The 24,681-nt window shown below is 39.3% G+C and overlaps 1 protein-coding gene across 1 annotated transcript; it reads right to left on the minus strand.

The window, feature by feature from the left end:
- Nucleotides 1-4,343: 4,343 nt before the first annotated feature.
- On the minus strand, nucleotides 4,344-13,398 carry LOC309841258 (olfactory receptor 52L1-like; the record flags this gene model as incomplete). The annotated part of the gene is made up of 2 exons (XM_082684171.1): nucleotides 4,344-5,352; nucleotides 12,461-13,398. The coding sequence occupies 2 exons, from the start codon at nucleotides 13,396-13,398 to the stop codon at nucleotides 4,344-4,346; spliced, it is 1,947 nt and encodes a 648-aa protein (XP_082540297.1).
- Nucleotides 13,399-24,681: the final 11,283 nt, after the last annotated feature.

Below are 24,681 nucleotides of genomic sequence, written 5' to 3' on the forward strand. Positions count from 1 at the left end.
ATCTCAAGCATAGGAAATATGTTCTGTTTGTTTCACTGCCTGCCTGGAGGATCTGTAAGTACAGCAGTGGACTCTTGTACATTGTATTTGAATATCTCATACACACCTGCATAAGAACCCTGAGATCTGCTTCCTGGAAAGAAACCTCTAGAATCCAACCATTCTTTTTGCATTTTACATTCAGCTACGGCTCTGTTTGTGGGTGTTCTGCAGTCCTCCTTGCAGATGGCTGGGTAATTGTATTTGAAGCCAAATTTTCAAATCAAATCTCCCTATGTTAAGGTGGGGGGAGGGGTGAAGAAGTAGGAATGGATCCCAAGATGTAGAATTAAGAGAATGATGTTGAAGACCTCCCCTTTGTCCACTGGTCCCACATATATTTTGCAGTCCTGACTTACTGCAAATGGATTTACTAGGTTCTAACCATCATTACTTTGCTCAGTCTATAATGCCTCATAAGCAGTTTCAACTAGTAAGAACACAGAGCAGATAAGGAGAGAAATCTGCACTTTCAATCACCTGCAGCATTCCTGAGCTTTTTTTTAATTTATTTTTTATTTTCAGCATAACAGTATTCAATATTTTTGTACCACACCCAGTGCACCATGCAATCCGTGCCCTCTATAATACCCACCACCTGGTACCCCGACCTCCCACCCCCCCCCGCCCCTTCAAAACCCTCAGATTGTTTTTCAGAGTCCATAGTCTCTCATGGTTCACCTCCCCCTCCAATTTCCCCCAGCTCCCTTCTCCTCTCTAACCCCCATGTCCTCCATGCTATTTGTTATGCTCCACAAAATGAGCTTTTTTTCTATCAAGTGGCACCCTGTCTCCTTCAGATCATTAGCATCTAATTCTAGGATGGAAGATCTGTCCCCCTAAACAGAAAATCACACTAAAAATTACTAAAAAAAAAAAAAGAAAAAGAAAGAAAGAAAGAAAGAAAGAAAGAAAGAAAGAAAGAAAGAAAGAAAGAAAGAAAGAAAGAAAGAGGGACACCTGCGTGGCTCAGTTGGTTAAGCATCTCCCCTTGACTCAGGTCATGATCCCAGTTTTGGGATCAAGTCCCCCATTGGGTTCATTGCTCACAAGGAAGCCTGCTTCTCCCTCTAAACCTGCCACTCCCCTTGCTTGTGCACTCACTCACTTCTTCTCTCTCTATGGCAAATAAATAAAACCTTTTTAAAAAATATAATTTAATTAATTTAAAAAGAAACAAGGAAGAAAGAAGAAAGAGAGAGAGAGAGAGAGAGAAAGTACTGTTATGCTGAAAATAAATAAAAAATAAATTTGAAAAAAAGAAAGAAAGAAAGAAAGAAAGAAGAAAAGGGAATCACAGCAGAGACATCAAGTTTGTGCATTCATCCTATATCACAAATAATTAATAAAATGTTTATTGTACTGGGAAGTAAGTCAGCCACTTGGTATTGAGAAGTAAATAACACACAGAAGATTCCTGTTTTGGGGTGTCTGGGTATAGCTCAGTGGGTTGAGTGTCAGACTTGGTTTTGGCTCAGGTCATGATCTCAGGGCCATGGGAACTAGCCCCCTGTCAGGATCTGTCTCACTGCAGAGTCTGCTGGAAATTGTTTCCTCCCTCTCCTTCCCCCTCTGCACTCTCTCATTCTCTCTCTCTCTCTCTCTCTCTCTCTCTCTCTCTCTCTTAAATAAATAATTAAAAATTTTTTTAGAAAGAAGAAGAAGAAGACAACAACTACTGTCTCTCTGGACTCTAGTCTACCATGGAAAATACATACAGCACAAGTGATGTCACAAGATTAAGTTAAAATTGTAATAATTATGATTCAAGATGTTAAACTAAAAATATTATTTACCTCCCCTATCTGTCAAAGTTTCCCTTTAATGGCTACAGAAATAAAAATGTAAGATAATTTAATCCAGTACTTGATATGTGAAATGGACAAGGAAGGGTACAAATACTTTGAGAAATTTCTGGAATTCATAATTCACATTGGATTGGCTTTATAGGAAAAACAGAATGAAGAAGCTACAAACCAATGTAGGTATGCCTGTGTGGAGGTTAGAATTATAAGCTAGGGAAAGGACTGGGAAAAGCTTGATGCAGATATAAGAAATGTTTTTATTAAGAGATTCAGGAAATAATCCAGGTTTAGAATCATTAGAACTGATAACAGAAATTGAAAGCAATCCTTTAGTGAATTGATGAGGGAGTTGTTCTTCTATTACCAGAGGAGCTGTGTCAGTGCAGTCCTCTCTGCACAAAATGTGACAAGAAAAGTTAAAAGCCAAAAAGCCAGTGCTAACATTAATTTAAATGGATATAAGTATAACATTTAAATATTTTCATACTACTGATAAATGTTTATGGACAAGCCAGGAAATCAGGGAAGGCACAAATTAACACTGCTAGGAATGAGACAGGGAATATATGGAGATATACTATAGCCAGAAGAGAAAAAAAATCACTAAGAAAATGACATAAACACTTTCTGATAGTAAATTTGAATGAGAGTAAAATAAACAGAATTTTAGACAAACAATAACTGAAAACCTTTTTCAAAAAGGAATTCTAAAAGACTTCCTTCAGGTAGAACATATCCCATCTGGATGATCTGATAGGAAAAAAATCTACTTCTTAGGTTATAGGTTAGTCCACTACAAAAAGATTCCCCCATGCATAGTGGCTTAACCCAGATACAAGCTTCTGTCCCAGGTTTAAGTCAGAGTTGGTGGCCCAGATGGCATCAGGGACACAGACTCTTCTACAGTGTTGCTCTGCCACCTTCACATCTATTTCTATCTTGTGACCCAAGGAAGCTCTTCAGATCCCAACATCATACTCATATCCCAAGCATCAGCAAGTGATGTAAATGGGAGGAAAGAAAAAACTTCTACTTGGAATAACCTACCTAATCTAAGCACCTCTAGGGCCACGACAGTTTTCCTGTGGATGTAATGCAACATAGAGCACAGCCTGGGCCTCCCCAGGACAACTTACCAGAGTTCAAGTCCAGGCCTACAACCAAGCTGATGAGAACATGTAATTGCTCTTACAATAAGAGCTCATAGGACTCCTCCCTAATTCATCCACGTGTGCCAACCAAACTGTAGACTTCATACTCCATCTCTGTACCTGAAAACTATTTATTAGGGGTAAAATTTATCAAGAAAAAAGAAACTGGAAGAATAACCCATCCAGTCCCTCCTTTCAACCACTAGGGAGTCCCAGGATAGGACCGTCTGAACATGAGAGCACCTACAGCGAGTCAGGATGACTTCCTTCTTCTAGGGATGATCAGAATGTACTACTTTTTAGGATTTTAGGGCAATATCCAACAAATAGGATGCAATATATCAAATGTGACAATCCTCTTGTAAGATTTACCCAGTTCATGTTACCCAAATGGGGGGGATCTAATTGATATCACCCCCATATCCACATTTCAAACAAGAAATTCTTCTTCCAAGTGGCATAACTAGTTCTATATTTATTAATAAATATAATAACAATTTATAAATTTAATAAAAATTTATCAACACCAGACTATCAAATGGTATGATTATTAGATCATAATAATTACATTATTACCTTTGCTTTCTGAAATTAATATTTATAAAACATAAATATACTCAATACTTGGTCTTATTGTCTGTTTATCCTAAGTAAAACATATAAATTAAGATATAATAAATCCAAAATCCAAACAGACCATTTTAAAAAGAAATCCACTATATACATATAAGTTTATATTTTGAAAATAAGAATCATAACAGATTACTCCTAGAGCCTATTACATTACCTCCCCACTTATATCTATTTTAAGCAAATGAGTAACACTCATATTATAATAAAAACTGTTTATTACTCATATTGTAAAAAAAAAAAAGTGTTTTTTCACATAGTGGTCATTTCAAATGCCTCTCTTACTACGGGGGAACCCAGTGACCTAGAGCTCACAGAATTTTGAGAGTTTGAAGACACTAAAACTAAAACCATGCAAAGGTTGGGACTTCCCACTCCTTTACTAGATGATGTTCCATAGGGACTGGGTGGAGGCAGGAAAAAATGGCATATCCAGAGGTATCATCTATTAATCTTATTCCAAGTCCCACATCACAAGTAGAGAAATATTGGGATCAAAAGCAAAAAAAGGATGGGGAAAATAATCACAAATCCTGCTGTCTAAGTAAACCAATCACTGGTAAAGCCAAGTGCCCAAGCAACATTCTTTGCCATCAGACTAGCAGGACAGGAAGGACTTCTCATTGTGGAATGGTCTCTATTCACATAGCCCAGACCAGCCAGGGACTCTTGGCTGTACCTTTGGCAACAACCTCAGAAGAAAATAATGGGGATATGTTCAGATCTGTCCTTTTAGGGAGAAAACCCTGATCACTCGCTGGCGGATCTGCTGGGTCTTCACCCCATAGACAAGAGGATTGAGTGCAGGTGGCACAAGGAGGTAGAGGGTGGCCAGAAGAACATGAACATGATGGGGTACATGGTGGCCAAAGCGATGAGTGAGGAAGGAGAATATTCCAGGAATATAGAATATCAGGATGACACAAATATGAGACCCACATGTGCTAAAGGCCTTAAGACGAGCCTCTCCCCCTGGTACCTTCAGCACAGTCTGAAGGATGAGACCATAGGAAATACCAATGGCTACAACATCTACCCCAACCACAAGCAGGGCCACTGCCAACCCATAAGCTCGGTTCACTGTGGTTTCTGAGCAGGCCAGTTTTACCACAGCCATATGTTCACAATAGGCATGGCCTATGATGGTGGCCCGGCAGAAGATGAGTCTCTGCAACAGGATAGGAAAGGGGAGGAGGAGGACCAATCCCCGTACCAGCACTGCCATCCCAATGCGCCCTATGATCCCTGGATGCAAGATGGTAGAATGGTGCAGAGGGTGACAAATGGCTACATAGCGATCCAGAGCCATAGCCACAAGTACACCTGACTCCATGGAAGAGAACGCATGGATGAAGAACATCTGGATCAGGCAGACAGTGTACCCAATCTCATGGGCATGAACCAGGAGTACCGCAATGGTTTTGGGCGCAGTGGAGGAGGCCAGCACCAGGTCGATGCCAGAGAGCATGGCCAGAAAGAGGTACATTGGCTGGTGCAAGGATGAGTCAGTCCAGATGATGAAGATGATGCTCACATTGCCCATTACAGCAAGCAGATAAAAGACACACAGTGGCAATGCTATCCAGTGCTGGCTTTCCTCCAAACCAGGGATGCCCATCAGGAAAAAAGAAGGATGGAGTAGCCTCCAGCTTGAATTACTAAGGGCCATCGTCAATGGCTTGGACACAGAAGAGAGAAAAGAAACCAAAATCATGATCTCTCCATTCCTGGTGGGTTATCCCAGTGTCTAGATCTGGCCACCATCTTCATGAGAAGAAAGAAGCTGAAAGTGAAACACAAGCAAATAAGTGAGATACAAAGAAGAGAATCCCCTGGTCTTGAGATAACGTCTTTAAGGTGAGACATCCACAATTCTGAACTACAATGGGTCTAGTTTCATTTACAGATAAGAGTAAACACTCTGCTTTTAGAGAGATGTTTAAACTCTACCATTCAATTACTTCTCACTTGGAATGTCCACTGGAAAGGATCCTCTGCAGCCCCTCTTGCCATTGCTGAACGCTGTAAATCAATCTGCTCTCTTTAAAGTATTCTCCCTCAGTTTCCACAACACAGCAGCCTCCAGTTGTCCCTCCTATGTCTCCCATCCCACCCCGTTCTCCATCTACCTCTCTCTTATATGGTGTTGATTCCAGGGTCCCATCCTCTCCTCTCTTCCCTGTTCTGTACATTATCCCTGACTGAGTTCATCCATTTATTAATATTGTAACCAATTACATCCTTTAATTTCTTCCAAATCCAGGTTTCTGAGTCAAATACTTTTCTGCAACCCAGATCTATTTTGCATTTATCTATACCTAAATATCTATACCACACACTCAAGGAATTCAAAACTGAATTAATTTGCTTATTCTTCCCCAATCCACTCTACCTCCTTTATGCTCATAGCTTTGTGAGTTAAGGCACTATATGTACCTATTCAACCAAAGTAGAAACCTGAAATGATCCTTTCTCATTCTTATCTCTCCTCCCTTTTACTTGGGACCAGTTCCTGTTGATTGCACTTTAAACCCTTTTGACCCACTCATTCTTCTCACCCGGCAGTGTCACTGCCTAGTGCACAAACTCCTAACGTCTATCATGTGGATTATGTCCTTAGATCTTTCTGGCTTTGCTATTAACTCCTTCCTATCCACTGTGCATTCTTAAGGCAGAGGATTATAAAATATAAATAAAATTCACATGTCATCATGTCACTTCTAAGATTAAAATATGTTATTCCATTTAGTCCATGGAATAAAACTACACATTTAAGACTGGCAAACAAGGCTCTCAAAGGCTATCTTTGTATTACTTTGACTTAACAAATTTTCACATATATGTCTGGCTTGAACTGTTCCAATGTTCTTGGAATTATATGAGTGCAACAACTTACTTTACATGTGCCTTTTGTGTATTCTTCCTTCCTCCTCTTTTATCTGACTTGGTCTTTCTCGTCCTTCAAAATTCAGAGTCCACTGATTCTGTCCCTTAGAAGGACTGATTAACTGTTGGACCACACTAATCATGTTAAGAGCACTTTATTTTGTTATCTTTTTTTGTTCATACACAATTTTGTTTTATCTAATTATAAAAATCCTTTCAGTGCCTTAATGGTCTGTCTCACATAAACAACAATTTCTCATTAAACTTCATAATTATAAACTAGCTGGTAGAGTCTTCACAGTACAGGAGATAAACATAAGCTTTGTAGCCAGACAGCTGTGCTTAAATTCTGTCCCCTTCATATTCAACAAATGAAACCATGGTAGGATACCTAAACTCTCTGAGTATAGACTGCCTCACCTGATGGTAGAGCAAATAATATAAATTTTACTGATATATTATAAATATTAATTAAATGATGTGTATAAATCTGGTACATAGATTATTCTATAAATAATGCACAAATTTACACCTAGTTTTATAGTCCTACCATGAAAGACAACTCCATTCTTGATACTTTCCCAAGATAGGTCCAGTAACTGTAAATAAGACAGTGAGCAGGCAAGATGTTTTTACCAATTGGCAGGTCCCAGAGGATAAACAGACACCTTTGGACAGGGCTAAAGTTAGCATCCAGACTGGCTAGAGGCCCAGAGAGCTAAATCAACTGCCCCAGGGATAGCTGGTTGGGCAGAGAGGCAGAGCAGGGAGTAACACCTGTACCAGACCAGGTGGCTCATGTCTGTCCAGTGTTGGTCATCGCTTCTAAGCCTGTCCACCTTGATGGCTGTCATAGGAAGCTGCATGTTCGGTGAGCTAGGAAAGCTCATATTTTTCTGCAAGTTCAGATTTCTCATTCTCACAGGTCAAACTCAGAGCAATAAATTCTTTAGGGGACTCTGGTGAAACTTGCTCATTCCTCCATCTGCTGAGTGTTGGCTGCTAAAATCTCATAATTGAGTCACTCTCCCTTAGACAAAGACAGCTGATTCACCCACTATTAGTTTTCCTTTCTGAGTGTAGCTCTCAGCCAATGATCCATTTAAGTACAAATACAAAAACCTGAACCTCTCTCTTTAGAAACAACATCGAAGAACCATCTCCACTCAAGAGTACTCCCATGGAATTAGCTCAGGCATCTTAGGTAAATAGATCATAGTTTAACTCCTTCCTCTTTTCCAACCTGCTTCCCAAACTCCCGGACAGATGTCATCCCCAAGTATACTTAGTATACTTGTATACCCAAGTATACAATAAGCTTTCTGCAGGCAAATCTCTGCCTCAGCATCTGTTTCTAGAGAATCCAATCTGAGATGAATACCATCTCTCTCAAGTGAATTAAGCACTCTGCTTCTCTTCTGAGAAATTGCAATAGGTCCATGGATATCAACTCCAATGCCACAGCAAGTATGAGATAGGCATTGATTCTCACACAGTCCATCCAAGCAAGTTTCCAATGAGATGGCTAAGACCTTCTCCGTCATAACTCCCTATTACCAAACAGACCCTTCGCTTGGCCACATCTCTGTTAAAGCAGTTACAGTACACCTCAGTAGCCACATTCTCCTTTGGAATAATGTCTCGGTTGCAATCTTTTCATTTATCCAGACAACAAGTATTTAATTCATAGTTGGTGGGAAGCCTCATTTATTCATTCATTCATGCATGCATTCAGTAGGCATTAAATATCTGCCACATCTGTATACTCTACTAGATGATACAAAACAAGCAATATGATAAACAATCCCTACCATCATGGCTCACTGGATGGTATATATTATGTATGTGATCAAAGAAACCTAATAACAGTTATAAGTATTATAAATTAAAACTTCAGGAGGTCAAGCATGTAATAAGAGAAATTTCTCATTCTGGGGATTGCAGGACAGCCCTCCTAATTCAAATTAGTGACCAGAATAATGGGTTAAAAGTGAACAGAGGTGTGGAGGGGAGGCTGAGGATACAGAAAACCTTAGGTAAGAGGGAAGGGAGCTTGGTATTGCCAACGGCTTGAAAGAATCATGACATTTGGGGATGTAGTACTCAGGAAACTGAGCCTGGTGTATAAGCAGAAGCCATACGAGATGTGGAACCTGATATATAAGCAGGAACCATAGGACTGTGAAAAGTGGAAATCATGAAGATTTTAAGCAAAAGACCGAGACATTAACAGAATCTCATTATCAAATATGCTAGGAGTATGCATGAGAGGTGAAGCACAGATGCTGGGAGATGTGTTAGGGACAAATACAGTGATTCCAGAGAGGTTTGAGGATATGTCATGGGAATGGGTAATGAGGTAAGGATATTGGGAGAAATAAATCAAGAATATGAAAACACAGAGTGTTCAATGGGTCATAAGCATAAATCCTGTAGTCCTGCACCAGAGTAATGGGGGAGGGAACAAAAAATAGAGAATATATGCACTTAGTCATCATTTAATGAAGAAAAGCAGCAAGGAGAGATAACACAAATTAGGAGTAATATAGAATGATTTGCATGAATGACATGAACAGCAAAGCACCAGTCCAAGCTTGTTTGCTTGTCTGTTGTTCCAGGGGGAAAAACCCTGAAAATTGCTTCAGGGAACAAGAACAGTGAACTCACTATCAAACAAGAGGTATGAGAAGTGTGAGACAATGAATGATCCCCACTTAGTAGGAGGTATAACATTTTTGTCAGAAACAAAAAATGAATATAATGAGAGTACCAATTTCATATACATTTTGTAGACATTAAACAATAGAGCCTATGTGTGAAGTTTTTTTTTCCTCAAAGGCTCAAGGTACCATGGAGTAATAGCTGAACAATAGAAGATGCTCATATCATCAAGATTTTGCACTAGAGGGGCACCTGGGAGGTTCAGTGGGTTAAGCCTCTGCCTTGAGCTCAGGTCATGATCTCAGGGTCCTGAGATTAAGCCTCATGTAGGGCACTCTGCTCAGCAGGGAGCCTGATTCCCTCTCTCTCTCTGCCTGCCTCTCTGCCTACTTGTTATCTCTTTCTGTATGTTAAATAAATAAAATCTTAAAAAAAAAAAAAGATTTTACACTAGGGGAACCTGCATGGCTCAGACAGTTAACTGCATGCACAGAGAACTCTACACCCATCAGTTGTAAATGTCATTCATCCACATACTAAGGAATCTTCATCTGCAGTCCTATAGCTACTGTGCATCTCCAGTAGCCCTTTCTTCTACTCCGACCTATGAAGCAGAGATAGGAGAAGAGGGAGGTCTCCACTTTTTGCCTTTTCTTTGAAGAGCTATCTCTTTGGAGTTTTGTTGTTGTTGTTGTCATTTTTAATTGTGGTAAAGCATATTTAATATAATATTTACATTTTAACCATTTTTAAGTCATAATTCAGTGGCATTAGGTACATTTACAATATTGTGCAGCTATCACCAATATCTGTTTCCAGAATTTTCCCACAATCCCAAATAGAAGCTTTGTACCTGTTATATAATAATTCCTATTCATCTCTCCTCTAAGCCCTGGAAACCCTTGTGCTATTTATGTCTCCATGCATTTGTCTACTTTAGATACTTCATATAAGAAGAATCATAGAATATATGTCATTTTGTGTCCAGCTTATTTCACTTATCATAATGTTTAAGGTTCATCTGTGCTGTAGCATGTACCAGAATTTTATTTCTTTGAAGGCTGAATACTAATATGTGTATACTACATTTTTGTTAATTCATTCATTAGCTGATGGACACATTGGTTCTCTTTACATTTTAGCTACTGTGAATAAGGCTGCTGTGATATCTTCTTACTAATAATATTGAAGATTAATATTTAACAGAGGAAACATGGGACCATTGAGCATGGCATAGAGCAGAAGCCACTTAGGAGAAAGACTGATGCAGACTTTCCTTAGGGACCATAAGTTTAGCCTTAACCCTCCAACTACCCTCTTGACAACCTGGGCTCATATTCTTGTAAACCTTGGTCATTCATAGCATCTCTTTAACCTAATCCAACCCGTGTCCCTGTGTTGGCCTTTACCTCCCATGCAGAATTAGTGACTTAGAACCAACATCCATCACAACACTATCACATTTTATCATAGTTTCTATATTTTCAAGTTCATTTCATCATCACACTGAGAGCCTAGAAAACACTCAGGATGAGGAAGAAAATATTGAAGAAAAGAAGAGCAAATGAAGATAAGGAGGAAGATAAATGTTATTTTTCTGCTTGTTCTATGTTTATACACAGCAGTGAGATTACATTATAAGAGTAATCACGTTCTCCAGGGCATCTGCACTGTGTCCATAATATCACCAGTTGAAATTTTTTTAAATGAAATTACATTTGAAAGTTGAGATGTGTTCATCACAATGATAGCAGTAAAGACAGTAGTGTTAATAGTGATTGTGACTGCAATGCTGATTTTGTGACAACTTATGTCATTTCTTCAATAAAAAGTTATTGAGTGTCTATATCACAATTTGAGATTTATGTATTCATTTAATCCAAAATACGCATATGTCAATGTGACTCAAGAGGAAACATATTAACAATGATACAGTCCACTAAAATAATAAAATTTATTTATTAAGTAAACATTTATTGAGTGCCTATCTTGTACCGGGCACTATGCTAAGGGTACAGTACAACTCACCACTTAGTAGAGATGAAGGACAGATACTTCAACCAATAATTTTATATATATATGTCACTTCTGAAGATTTATTTTATTTTAGAGAGAGAGCGCGCATGAGTAAGAAAAGCAAGGATAAAGACAAGGAGGTGCGTCCTCATTAGGAAGATCCCAGACTACCCATGCATGGAGGAAGCATAGACTTGAGGAACTAGAGAAGGATACTTATGTATATTAGGAATACATAACACTTAACACTACGTACATTGCATGGTATAAAGGAGGGCACATATTGCATGGAGCACTGGATGTGGTACATAAACAATGAATCTTGGAACACTGAAAATATAAAATTAAAATTTTTTTTAAATAAAAATTTTAAAAACACACAAAAAAACAAACAAAAAAGGATATGCAGATACTTAAGAACATATGAAAAACATTAAAAAGTGAGTGCCAATCGTAAGAATTAGAAGAAAATGGCCAAAAGAATTACAAATGAAGACAAAATAAACAATAATTAGAACAATAATTATTGCAATCAATAAATTCAACTCAAGGTTCTGCCCTTGAGACTAACGGTGAAGAAATGAAAGAAAAATTATCATTACACTCAGAAATTAAAAATACATAATAGAGTCAGAGAAGGTCATCCATCTCAAAAACAAGATGAAAGCACATGAACTAAAGCACTTCTAGAATCAGATGGAACATGAATATTTTAAAGAGTTTCTCTCATGAACCTGAAACTCTAAAGAATTTCCATAGTTTGCCACCCTTATTTCTATGATGCCAGAGTTTTACTAATTGAGAAGGCCTATTGGCTCCCACAGACTGCCTAAGTGTCAGTGTCAGGATGGTAGGAAGTGGCCCATGTTCTCATATGTATAAATAGGGACCCAGTTCATCTCTCCCTGATCTTCCAAGTCACTTTTTCCAGGTCCATAGAAGTCCCCATTGTTTCTCAATTCCCTGATACATTCATCTTGTCAACACAAGTCATAAACTCTTAGAAGAAAGACGTATTCAAAAAATTACTTGCTTGAGATACCCCACCCAGTACTTTTGTTTTCCATCCCAATCTCTAAACACTATATATGACCTCAGAAGAGATTTCCCAACTTCCAAACACTCAAGAAAACCTTACTTGCTTGTCTTTTGACTGGCCCTATTAGGTAAATGACCTGGGCTGTGGGACTCCCACCCCACAGGGGAGGACCACCATTGCCCTGAGATCCAGCTGATGAGAACGATATTCATGTGGGGTCAATCTGTTTGGGCCTTAGCATTTTAAACAGTAGCTCCCGGATCTGTTTGGTCTTGACTCCATAGACAATGGGGTCTAGTGCAGGGGGAAAGAGCAAGTAGAGATTGGCAAGGATGACCTTAGCGGCAGAGGCTGTGGGTGGCCCAAAGCGCTGCATGACCACAGAAAGAAAGCCTGGGCCATAGAAAAAGAGGATGACACAGACATGAGCTGTACATGTGCTGCCGGCTTTAGCACGTGCCTCAGTTGAAGGAAAATGAATCACAGTCCTCACGATCTTCCCATAGGAGTAAGCAATAAAGGCCACATCCCCCACACCAAGGAAGATTGCTACAGCAAAGGCATAGAGGTTATCCACAGTGGTGGCCCCACAGGCCAACTTTACTACTGCCATATGCTCACAATAGGTATAGGCAATTGTGTGAGAGCCACAGTAGGGCAGCCGACGGGCCAAGCTTGGAAAGGAGATGGTCAATCCCACACCTCGCAGCATCACCAGGCCTCCAATCTTAGCAACAACAACTGGGGTAAGAATGGTTGCATAATGTAGTGGGTTACAGATGGCCACAAAACGGTCCACGGCCATGGCCACTAGCACTCCTGACTCCATAGCAGAGAATGCATGGATGAAAAACATCTGAAAAAGACAGGAGTGGGAGCTGATAGCTGTAGCACCAAACCAGAAGATGGCCAGCATCTTGGGCAGAGTGGAGAGGGAGAGAACCAGGTCAACAAAGGAAAGCATGGCAAGAAAGAAAAACATGGGCTGGTGAAGGCTGCGCTCGGTCCGGATAAGAAAAAGCAGGACAAAATTCCCAGTCACTGCCAGGAAGAACATGAAGCAAAAGGGAACTGAGATCCAAATGTGGGCAGCAGTCAGTCCTGGTATGCCAGCCAAGAAGAAAGTATGTGGGAAGTGATGAGAATTATTGGAAAGAATCATGGTGATCATCTCACTTAGAAGAGTGAAGGGCTACTGCAAAGAAAGGAGGCAAGTTAAATTCAGTGATTGTTAGCTCCAGATATATGGTCCCACTGACAATACTGTCACCATCACTCTACCCCCATAGGTCTCAGTAAATACTCAAAAATAATTTTCAGTTTAGTTAATATTTCTGCAAGATCTTCAAACACAGATGAGGCAAGTCAGCTTGGTCCCATGGGAAGTGCATTTGTAAAGTTCAGAAACCAGGTTCCAGAATTGAATATCCCAATACATTTATGACCTGGAACAACTGACATAACCAGATTTAAGTAGATGCCCAGAAACTAAGGTTAAATAAAAATCCTTCCCATCATGCTCACATTCCCAAGTTCTGAATTCTGGACTGGATTAATCAGCACTGACCTCACTTGGTCCTTTAGTCTTATATCACTAACCTTTATCTGAAACTGCCAAAAATCCTGACATATGGAACTCCCTTAGTTTGGAGAAATCACACTCCTCCAAACTTCACTTGACTGCCAGATTACAGAATAAATGGTTCCTGATGACTCCAAAACTGATTAAGTTCTTTCTGCAGTTATTCTCTAGCCATTTCACAAATGCATATCTTGTTTCTCTCCCCAGTATCTCAATCCTGTATCTCCCTCTCCTTCAAGGTGTGGTCACCTGTAAAAAAAAAAAAAAAAAAAAAAAAAAAACAGAAGCTCTTGGTAGTAACTGTCATATGAAAGCCAAAGAATTCTAAACCATGCCAAATGAGAACAGAGAAAAAAATGGCAGACATTCCCTCCAGTTCCATTTCTCATATATAATCACAAAAAGTGTACAAAATTATTCAGATCTGCAATACATCCTGTGCCTGATACCATTCTTTTGTAGGTTAGAAAACTGAGGTCTAAAATGAAGTAAATAGCTAAGAGTCAAAGATCCATTTAGTGACAGAATCAGACTCACATCAAACCAATCCCCAGTTCCTGAGCTAGGAAGTCATCACCCTCTCTGTGTGTTAGCAGTGACTGCTGCAGGGCCAAGGAAGAACATCCAGATCTGAGTGGCCAAGGGTGGACAGTAGAGGGATCAAATAGCAGGGCAAATAAGGAACAGTTTAGAGAGTATAGGTCTCTCCAACATCGTCAATACCCCCAGTGCAACAGTTCTTTCACATGAAAGAAAAACACAAGGATACAGAGAGACCTAGGGGCATAAGATAAGTGATTCGTATTCCTGGCAGAAAAGATGCAGCTAGGTTGATCTCACGATTCCAATAACAGAAATAAGTGGTCTTGAAGCATGAGGGAAAGGAGCAGAAGTCAGCCAGGAGCATAATCCAAGAAAGAAGAAAGAGCACAGCTTAAAATGGCCAAGAATGTTTTGCTTTTCTCTCCAAGAGAAACTACATGATTATTGCTTATACTTTCACCACAACCACTAAGGAGACTGCATAACCTCAGCAGAAGGCATGAGAATGGGAAGATGGGAGATTAGAGCAGACCTATACTTCTGGTATCAAGGAATAAACTCGGGACCAGGAGTCAAGATTTGATTTGAGGTACTATTTCTGCCATATGTCACCTCTGTGACTTAAAGGAAGTCATCTAACCATTTCCAAGCCTTAGCTTCCTCACATGTGTAATGAATATATTAAAACCCATCCCACAGGATCATTGTGAAAATCCAATGAGATATAATACATGAAAGTCCTCTGTCAAGAGCTGAAAATAGTAATATTACTTTCATTGAATTAAAAAATAAATAATGCATTTGGAGGAATGAGCAACAGAAACTTCAGAGATTCAGAAAAATGTATTTGATTTGACAAAGGATGATATATTCATCCAATGGGTGGCTATTATGTAGTAGTGACCCAAAGACACATAGTCAAAAATACCATATCCTCTTCAATACTGTTCCCCTCTTCCCTCCTAACCACACACTGTTGCCCTCAGCACCCCCAGGGAATACTGCTGTGTGTTGGTGGTGGGGGAGGAAGGCTTGAATTGTGTCAAGAAAGGTGTTTCTGACCACGTTAGCATCTGCTTCACATTATTCTCAAAGCTGCCCATCTTTAAGCCTCAGCCCACATTGTGGAATATGACTGTTATCTTCAGAACAGTTGAAGAAATAATTACCTCTAATGCCCCTCAGGACCTAGCAAGTGTCCCTCTATAACCCTTGTGCCTCAAGGAAAAGTCTGACTCAGTAAGCTTGGCTCCTTTACTTCCATCAGGGAAGAAGGTTAAGTAAGGTAGGGGTTCCTGGAACCAGAAGAATCCAGGGCACAGATTGAGATGTCTCCATAAATGTTTCCCTATGACTCACCCTGTAATCTTCAAAGAGCAACAGACTTACAAATAGCTTACTATTGAGCCAGGACTAGAAAGATGTTTGCCTGCTTGGGAGGAGGTAATTCTCACATACCTGACCCCTCCCTTGCCTATGTCCATATAATACAAAAGGTCCAAATAGACTTTTGACAATCTACACATCATCAATATTGGTGGTATTTCCAATTTTTCCCAGTGATATCAAGACCATGCATTTCCACCCCAGACAGTCTATCGGATTATCCAGATCTGCGAAGTTTGGTGAAAAGTTAATTTATGGATGAAGCCTGGATGTCTCTCTCTTGCTTGGCCCTATGCTTGGCCATTACTCACCAAAGAGCTTCACTGTTTAACCTACAGAAGGATGAGAAGAAGTTAAGCTACCAGTCAATTTCCAAGAGCAGAGTATTTAATGGACAGCTTTTCGGGCCTTGCCTATAGGGATCCAAAATGAAGCTCCCACCACCCAGACACCAATTAGTACTTCTGCCTCTTCTTCAAACAAAGGTTTAACAAGGTCTCTTCTTCTTACTGGGACTCCAGGGAACATCTCCAGCAGGGAATATTTTGAATCGCATACTCCAGGATGCCATGTCAAGAGAGGCCTTACATCCAGAAACAAGGTAAAGCTTCCTGCCATGGGGAGTGGGACTACCTGATTTTCTGGCCTAAGCAAGATCTGATCTAGGGTGAGTGAGGAACAAGGTAGGGATGGGGAGGACCAACACCAGGACCAACATACAATATTACCTAAATGACCCTCCCTCCATGACGTAAGTGGAACCATGAGAGGAAGAATGGATTAATACGTAGAAGACTTTATGAGAAAAGATAACCTGCCAGGGAATAAGAGTGAAGATAATATCAAATGTCTGAACTCAAAATGGTAGGTACAAGTGTAGGCCAAGTCTTGACAGTACTACCATCCATATACTATCTCACCTTAGGTGAAATTACCTACCACTCTGTCCCTACCTAGCCAATTTCTTGAAATTTGATTCTCATCTCAGCCACAAAAATCACTCCTGAAAATGGTGCCATGTTAATCTATGGGAGGATATTCAAGATGATGAAGGATCTAGATTGAGAGGGAGTCAATGGATTAAGAGGGATTCAAAAAAATTGAGTGTGTACAGCTTACACAAGAGAACACTTGTGACCTGCATGATTTTTGATGGATTCTTCAAGTCTAGGAAGAAAGTCCCTGCAGGGGAAAAATTATTTGTTTTATAAAGCCAAAGGTGGGGGGACAAGAACAAACTCTGCAAATTTATAGCTCAAGAATCAGTAAGACCTGTGTCTTCAGAATGATACTCCCTTACCAGAAAGACAAAGGGCAACACAGGCTATATGGAAGGCAACAGCACCCAAATCAGGTCAACCCTTTCTGAGAGCCATACTCTAAGGGTACCAAACCAGTTCCAGGGGGAAGAAGAAGACATAGCAGGTGTCGTTTCAGGTAGAGCCAAGATTAGAAACGCTAATATGAAACACTCAGTTTCCTGACAGAGAAGTCAAATTAGATAACAGTGAGCTTAGAGCAGAAGATACCATCATGTCTCTGAAACTGCAGAGAGAGGTATTATGAAGCAGAAAATACTGGCCCAGAACCCCAGTGGAGGAAGAAGGAGTAGGCAGAACAAGTAGCAAGAGGAATACAAAGTCCAGTCTAATAGGCACTGGTAACAGACACAGAAACTCAGGCCCAGAAAATAAAGAAAAGCCTCAGAACCAGAACTCTAGATTAGTGTGACTATGGACTCCTTGACTGAAACTCTGAACCCTCATCTGAAGTCAGAAATTGTGTAAAATATCAAGAGAATGGAATGGGCTAAAGCTTCACAAACAGTCAAGAGGGTTGGGATCAATAATTTGTATCAAAAAAATATGTTTTCTGAGTTCCCCCTTAAGGCTGTGGAAGGCAATTTAGAGGTTTTAAACATGGCCAAGTGGAAGATATACATCAAACTAAGGTGAAGCATCACCAAAGGCAAAGCAGACGTATAGGCAAAGATTTGTGGCCACACCATGGAGAGATGGGAACACCTTGGAGAGAGGGCATCTAATTATACCTGAGGGATCAGGGAAAGCTGCACAAATAAGGCAACATTAAAGAGGAAAGTTTAAGAGTGGAATAGAATATTCCAGAATGACTTACTAGCCTGAAAAGGAGCTCCAAATTCAAAAAGTGTGGAATTTTGGATGAACAGATAAGAGATCAATATTGAGGGAACAGTGCAGAGGGATGAGGCTTGAGAGGAAGGAATGTAGTAAGTAGATTCAGAATGGTTACTGCCAGTGAAGTTCAGGTGATGTTTTTCTTTGATCAACTGTGATGTGAGTCAAATCACCAAGCTGCACATTGTAGCTTCAGATATCAGTAGGGCTTTTTGAACCTATGAATAAGTGATATTATTGTAGTATCAAATTCATAAATATTTTCCTGGTGGGCAGGCACTGGGGTTTCATAAATCTACCAATTACATTTCATAAGAGAGACTCCCTGTTTTCCATTGCCTATAGATCTTGTGCTAATAAAGGCATGGATCAAGATGCATAGTCATCAAATCTTAGCCAGTTTATTTGCAAATTTTCATTATACTACTGATTCTGAATGATATGCATAAGGAGATACCCTTTAATCTGTAAGGGGTTAGAAGTTTTCTTTATAATCTGAACTGGAGAATGTGAGCCACATTACTCAATAATATCATAAATCTTAGAATAGAATATACTTCCATAGTACTTATATAGAAAGGTAAAAGTGTAAGCTCTTACAAAAAGTCACTATCAGTCAAACTACCATATCTCTAAAATTTCCTTAAGACATTATTAAAGTCACCATCTCTGCTACATGCTCTTAGCTTTTCTTTTTTTTTTTAATTTTTTATTTTTTATAAACATATATTTCTATCCCCAGGGGTACAGGTCTGTGAATCACCAGGTTTACACACTTCACAGCACTCACCAAAGCACATACCCTCCCCAATGTCCATAATCCCACCCCCTTCTCCCAAACCCCCTCCCCCAGCAACCCTCAGTTTGTTTTGTGAGATTAAGAGTCACTTATGGTTTGTCTCCCTCCCAATCCCATCTTGTTTCATTTATTCTTCTCCTACCCACTTAAGCCCCCATGTTGCATCACCACTTCCTCATATCAGGGAGATCATATGATAGTTGTCTTTCTCTGCTTGACTTATTTCGCTAAGCATGATACGCTCTAGTTTCATACATGTTGTCGCAAATGGCAAGATTTCATTTCTTTTGATGGCTGCATAGTATTCCATTGTGTATATATACCACATCTTCTTGATCCATTCATCTGTTGGTGGACATCTAGGTTCTTTCCATAGTTTGGCTATTGTAGACATTGCTGCTATAAACATTCGGGTGCACGTGCCCCTTTGGATCACTACGTTTGTATCTTTAGGGTAAATACCCAATAGTGCAATTGCTGGGTCATAGGGCAGTTCTATTTTCAACATTTTGAGGAACCTCCATGCTGTTTTCCAGAGTGGTTGCACCAGCTTGCATTCCCACCAACAGTGTAGGAGGGTTCCCCTTTCTCCGCATCCTCGCCAGCATTTGTCCTTTCCTGACTTGTCGATTTTAGCCATTCTGACTGGTGTGAGGTGATATCTCATTGTGGTTTTGATTTGTATTTCCCTGATGCCGAGTGATAGGGAGCACTTTTTCATGTGTCTGTTGGCCATCTGGATGTCTTCTTTGCAGAAATGTCTGTTCATGTCCTCTGCCCATTTCTTGAATGGATTATTTGTTCTTTGGGTGTTGAGTTTGCTAAGTTCTTTATAGATTCTGGACACTAGTCCTTTATCTGATATGTCGTTTGCAAATATCTTCTCCCATTCTGCCAGTTGTCTTTTGATTTTGTTAACTGTTTCCTTTGCTGTGCAAAAGCTTTTGATCTTGATGAAATCCCAATAGTTCATTTTTGCCCTTGCTTCCCTTGCCTTTTGCGTTGTTTCTAGGAAGATGTTGCTGCGGCTGAGGTCGAAGAGGTTGCTGCCTGTGTTCTCCTCAAGGATTTTGATGGATTCCTTTCACATATTGAGGTCCTTCATCCATTTTGAGTCTATTTTTGTGTGTGGTGTAAGGAAATGGTCCAAGTTCATTTTTCTGCATGTGGTTGTCCAATTTTCCCAGCACCATTTATTGAAGAGGCTGTCTTTTTTCCTTTGGACGTTCTTTCCTGCTTTGTCGAAGATTAGTTGACTGTAGAGTTGAGGGTCTATTTCTGGGCTCTCTATTCTGTTCCATTGATCTATGGGTCTGTTTTTTTCCAGTACCATGCTGTCTTGATGATGACAGCTTGGTAATAGAGCTTGAAGTCCGGAATTGTGATGCCACCAACTTTGGCTTTCTTTTTCAATATTCCTTTGGCTATTGGAGGTCTTTTCTGGTTCCATATAAATTTTAAAATTAATTGTTCCATTTCTTTGAAAAAGATGGATGATACTTTGATAGGAATTGCATTAAATGTGTAGATTGCTTTAGGTAGCATAGACATTTTCACAATATTTATTCTTCCAATCCAGGAGCATGGAACATTTTTCCATTTCTTTGTGTCTTCCTCAATTGCTTTCATGAGTACTTTATAGTTTTCTGAGTATAGATTCTGTGCCTCTTTGGTTAGGTTTATTCCTAGGTATCTTATGGTTTTGGGTGCAATTGTAAATGGGATTGACTCCTTAATTTCTCTTTCTTCTGTCTTGCTGTTGGTGTAGAGAAATGCAACTGATTTCTGTGCATTGATTTTATATCCTGACACTTTACTGAATTCCTGTATAAGTTCTAGCAGTTTTGGAGTGGAGTCTTTTGGGTTTTCCACATATAGTATCATATCATCTGCGAAGAGTGATAATTTGACTTCTTCTTTGCTGATTTGGATGCCTTTAATTTCCTTTTGTTGTCTGATTGCTGAGGCTAGGACCTCTAGTACTATGTTGAATAGCAGTGGTGATAATGGACATCCCTGCCGGGTTCCTGACCTTAGCGGAAAAGCTTTCAGTTTTTCTCCATTGAGAATGATATTTGCGGTGGGTTTTTCATAGATGGCTTTGGTGATATTGAGGTATGTGCCCTCTATCCCTACACTTTGAAGAGTTTTGATCAGGAAGGGATGCTGTACTTTGTCAAATGCTTTTTCAGCATCTATTGAGAGTATCATATGGTTCTTGTTCTTTCTTTTATTGATGTGTTGTATCACATTGACTGATTTGCGGATGTTGAACCAACCTTGCAGCCCTGGAATAAATCCCACTTGGTCGTGGTGAATAATCCTTTTAATGTACTGTTGAATCCTATTGGCTAGTATTTTGTTGAGTATTTTCGCATCTGTGTTCATCAAGGATATTGGTCTATATCTACGGCCATACCACCCTGAACGCGCCCGATCTCATCTGCTCTTAGCTTTTCTAATGATCCTTCCTCTTTTAGAACTTGTGTCAAGTTCTTCTTAATCTTCACCATCCAGTCTGAATTTGTTTTTCTAAATAATCTCAACACTTACATATGTACAAGTTTTAGTATCTGAGTTCCAGCCTCATGAACAACTTTGGGCCCTTCAAGGAGCAAATGCACAAGGTCAACCTTCAATAAGAGAAAGAAAGTAAAAAACAAATTGATATATAAATACACCTCTAAAACAGTTTAAATGATGATTTGGGGTTGATGTCCACCGGCAAAACCTCAGTAGTGGATATCACCCAAGAAAATAATGTAGACTAAGAAGAGATAGGTTGAGGAAAGAACACAGGGAAGTACAAGCATTAAACATAGGACACAAAAAGAAAATTCAGGACACTGAAAATATGCAGTGCTGAAGTTGAATTAATAATAGTTGATTAAAGTAGCTGGATTCTATACTAATATTTTTACTATATGTTAAAATATATAATGGAGTACAAAGAGTATGGTGTTATAGCAGCAGAGAGAAAAAATATTCAATATAACATTTGTTAACATCATTATCAGCCATCAACTCAGAGTTATGAGGAATAAAATAACCGATAAAACAGGCACAGCTCCTGCTCTCACAGAGCGTAAAGCCATGGAGATAAGAGACATGTAATGGCAATTATAATGCTATCCAAAGACTGATTAAAAGGGGAAGTTTGGAGCATTATGGTAGTACACAGGAATGGGATCTAAAAAAGACCGGGAAAATCAGGAAAGGTTTCTTAGAAAAAGTGATACTTAGATTAGAAGGCAAAGACTAGTAAAAGTTACCCACATAAACATTAAAAAAAAAATTCATGAAGAAAGAAAAATATCTCTGGATGTATTTGAGAAACGAGGTTCAAGAAAGTACCCCTGGGGATAAAAATATATGTATATAAAAAATAAAAAATTAAAAAAAAAAAAAGAAAGAAAGAGAAATATGAAAAACTTCCCATTTGATTGAATAGTGTGAAGTGTGGTGGGTACACAAGCAGACTACACAGATCCCTCTTCAAGGAAGGACTTTCTGCCAGCTGGTAAGAGAGAAGACATCCTCCAGCTGTTATTCTTAGGGACTCCCTTGGGTATCGAAAGCCCAAAGTTACACCCACCCCTAAGAAGACCCCATTCAGTGACAGTGTGAAGTGGGGATATGACAGCTGGGACACTTTGGTTTTCTGTGGATTAAACTGTGGTGGGCACAGTTCCCTACTTTGAGTTAGTTAGCTGAAGCTTTGTCATGCATTCATTACAGTTTGATTTAACAGATATACTCAGAACAGTCCATTCTAAAACAGAAGAATATGTATTCTCAAGTGCACATGGAACATCCTCCAAAACAGATCACATGTTAGCCCACAAAACAAACCTCAACAAATTCAAAAAGACTGAAATTATACCATGCATATTTTCTGATCATAATGCCATGAAACCAGAAGTGAACCACAAGAAAAAATCTGCAAAGGCCACAAATATATGGAGGTTAAATAAAATGCTTCTAAACAATGAATGGGTTAACCAGAAAATTAAAGAAGAAACTAAAAAGTATGTGGAAACAAATGAAAATGAAAACACAATGATCCAAAACCTCTGGGATGCAGCAAAAGTGGTTTTAAGAGGGAATTTTATAGCAATACAAACCTACTTCAAGAAACAAGAAAAATCTCAAACAACCTAAACTTTCACCAAAAGGAAATAGAAAAATAACAAACAAAACCTAAAACCAGCTAACAGAAGGAAATAATAAAGATTAGAGAAAAAATAAATGTTACAGAGGGATGCCTGGGTGGCTAGTCCGTTGAGCAGCTGTCTCTTGGTTTCATCTCAGGTCATGATATCAGGGTCCTATGATCCAGCCCTACATTGGCTCCCCGCTCAGCGGATTTGGTTTTAGATTTTGTTTTTTATTTTTCTATTTCCTTTTGGTGAAAGGTTAGGATGTTTGAGATTTTTCTTGTTTCTTGAAGTAGGTTTGTATTGCTATAAAATTCAGGATTCTCTCTCTCTACCCTCCCCATTCTCACTTTGCCCCTCCCCCTGCTTGCTCTGTCTCTCTCTCTCTCTCTCTCTAAAATAAATAAGTAAATATTTTTTTGAAAAAAGAAAGGATCTGTACTTGAATAACTACGGAACACTCATGAAAGAAATCAAAGAAGACACAAAAAGATGGAAGACCATTTCATGCTCTTGGATTGGAAGAATAAACATTGTTAAAATGTCTATACTGCCTAGAGCAACCTATACTTTCAATGTCTTTCCGATCAAAAGTCCACTGGTATTTTTCAAAGAGCTGGAGCAGATAATCCTAAAATTTGTATGGAATCAGAAGAGACCCCAAATTGCTAAGGAAATGTTGAAAAAAAAAAAAAAAAAAAAAGCAAAACTGGCGGCATCACATTTCCTGATTTCAAGCTTTACTACAAAGCTGTGATCACCAAGACAGCATGGTACTGGCATAAAAAACAGACACATAGACCAGTGGAACAGAGTAGAGAGCCTAGATATGGACCCTCAACTCTATGTCAAATAATCTTCGACAAAACAGGAAAAAATATACAGTGGAAAAAGACAGTCTCTTCAATAAATGATGTTGGGAAAACTGGGCAGCTATATGTAGAAGAATGAAACTCAACCATTCTTTTACACCGTACACAAAGATAAACTCAAAATGGATAAAAGACCTCAACGTGAGACAGGAATCCATCAGATTCCTAGAGGAGAACATAGGCAGTAACCTCTTCAATATCAGCCACAGCAACTTCTTTCAAGATATATCTTCAAAGGTAAAGGAAACAAAAGCGAAAATGAACTTTTGGGACATTATCAAGATCAAAAGCTTCTGCACAGCAAAGGAAACAGTCAAGAAAACAAAGAGACAACCCACCGAATGGGAGAAGATAGTTGCAAATGACAGTACAGACAAAAGGCTGATATCCAGGATCTATATTCAAACTCAACACACACAAAACAGATAATCATGTCAAAAAATGGGCAGAAGATATGAACAGACATTTCTCCAATGAAGACATGCAAAATGGCTATCAGACACATGAAAAAATATTCATCATCACTAGCCATCAGGGAGATTCAAATTAAAACCACTTTGAGATATCACCTTACAACAGTTAGAATGGCCAAAATTAGCAAGACAGAAAACAACGTGTGTTGGAGAGGATGTGGAGAAAGTGGAACCCTTTTACACTATTGGTGGGAATGCAAGTTGGTGCAGCCAATTTGGAGAACAGTATGGAGATTTCTTAAAAAATTAAAAATAGGGGCACCTGGGTGTTTCAGTGCATTAAACCCTCTGTCTTCGGCTCAGGTCATGATCCCAGGGTCCTGGGATTGAGCCCCGCATCGGGCTCTCTGCTCAGCAGGGAGTCTGCTTCCTCCTCTCTCTGTCTGCCTCTCTGCCTACTTGTGATCTCTGTCTTTCAAATAAATAAATAAATAATCTTAAAAAAATTAAAACCAAACATTTAAAAAAAGAAATTAAAAAATAGAA

The sequence above is a fragment of the Mustela nivalis genome (genome assembly GCF_964662115.1).
Source record: "Mustela nivalis genome assembly, chromosome: 9".
NCBI classification, from domain to species: Eukaryota; Metazoa; Chordata; class Mammalia; order Carnivora; family Mustelidae; genus Mustela; species Mustela nivalis.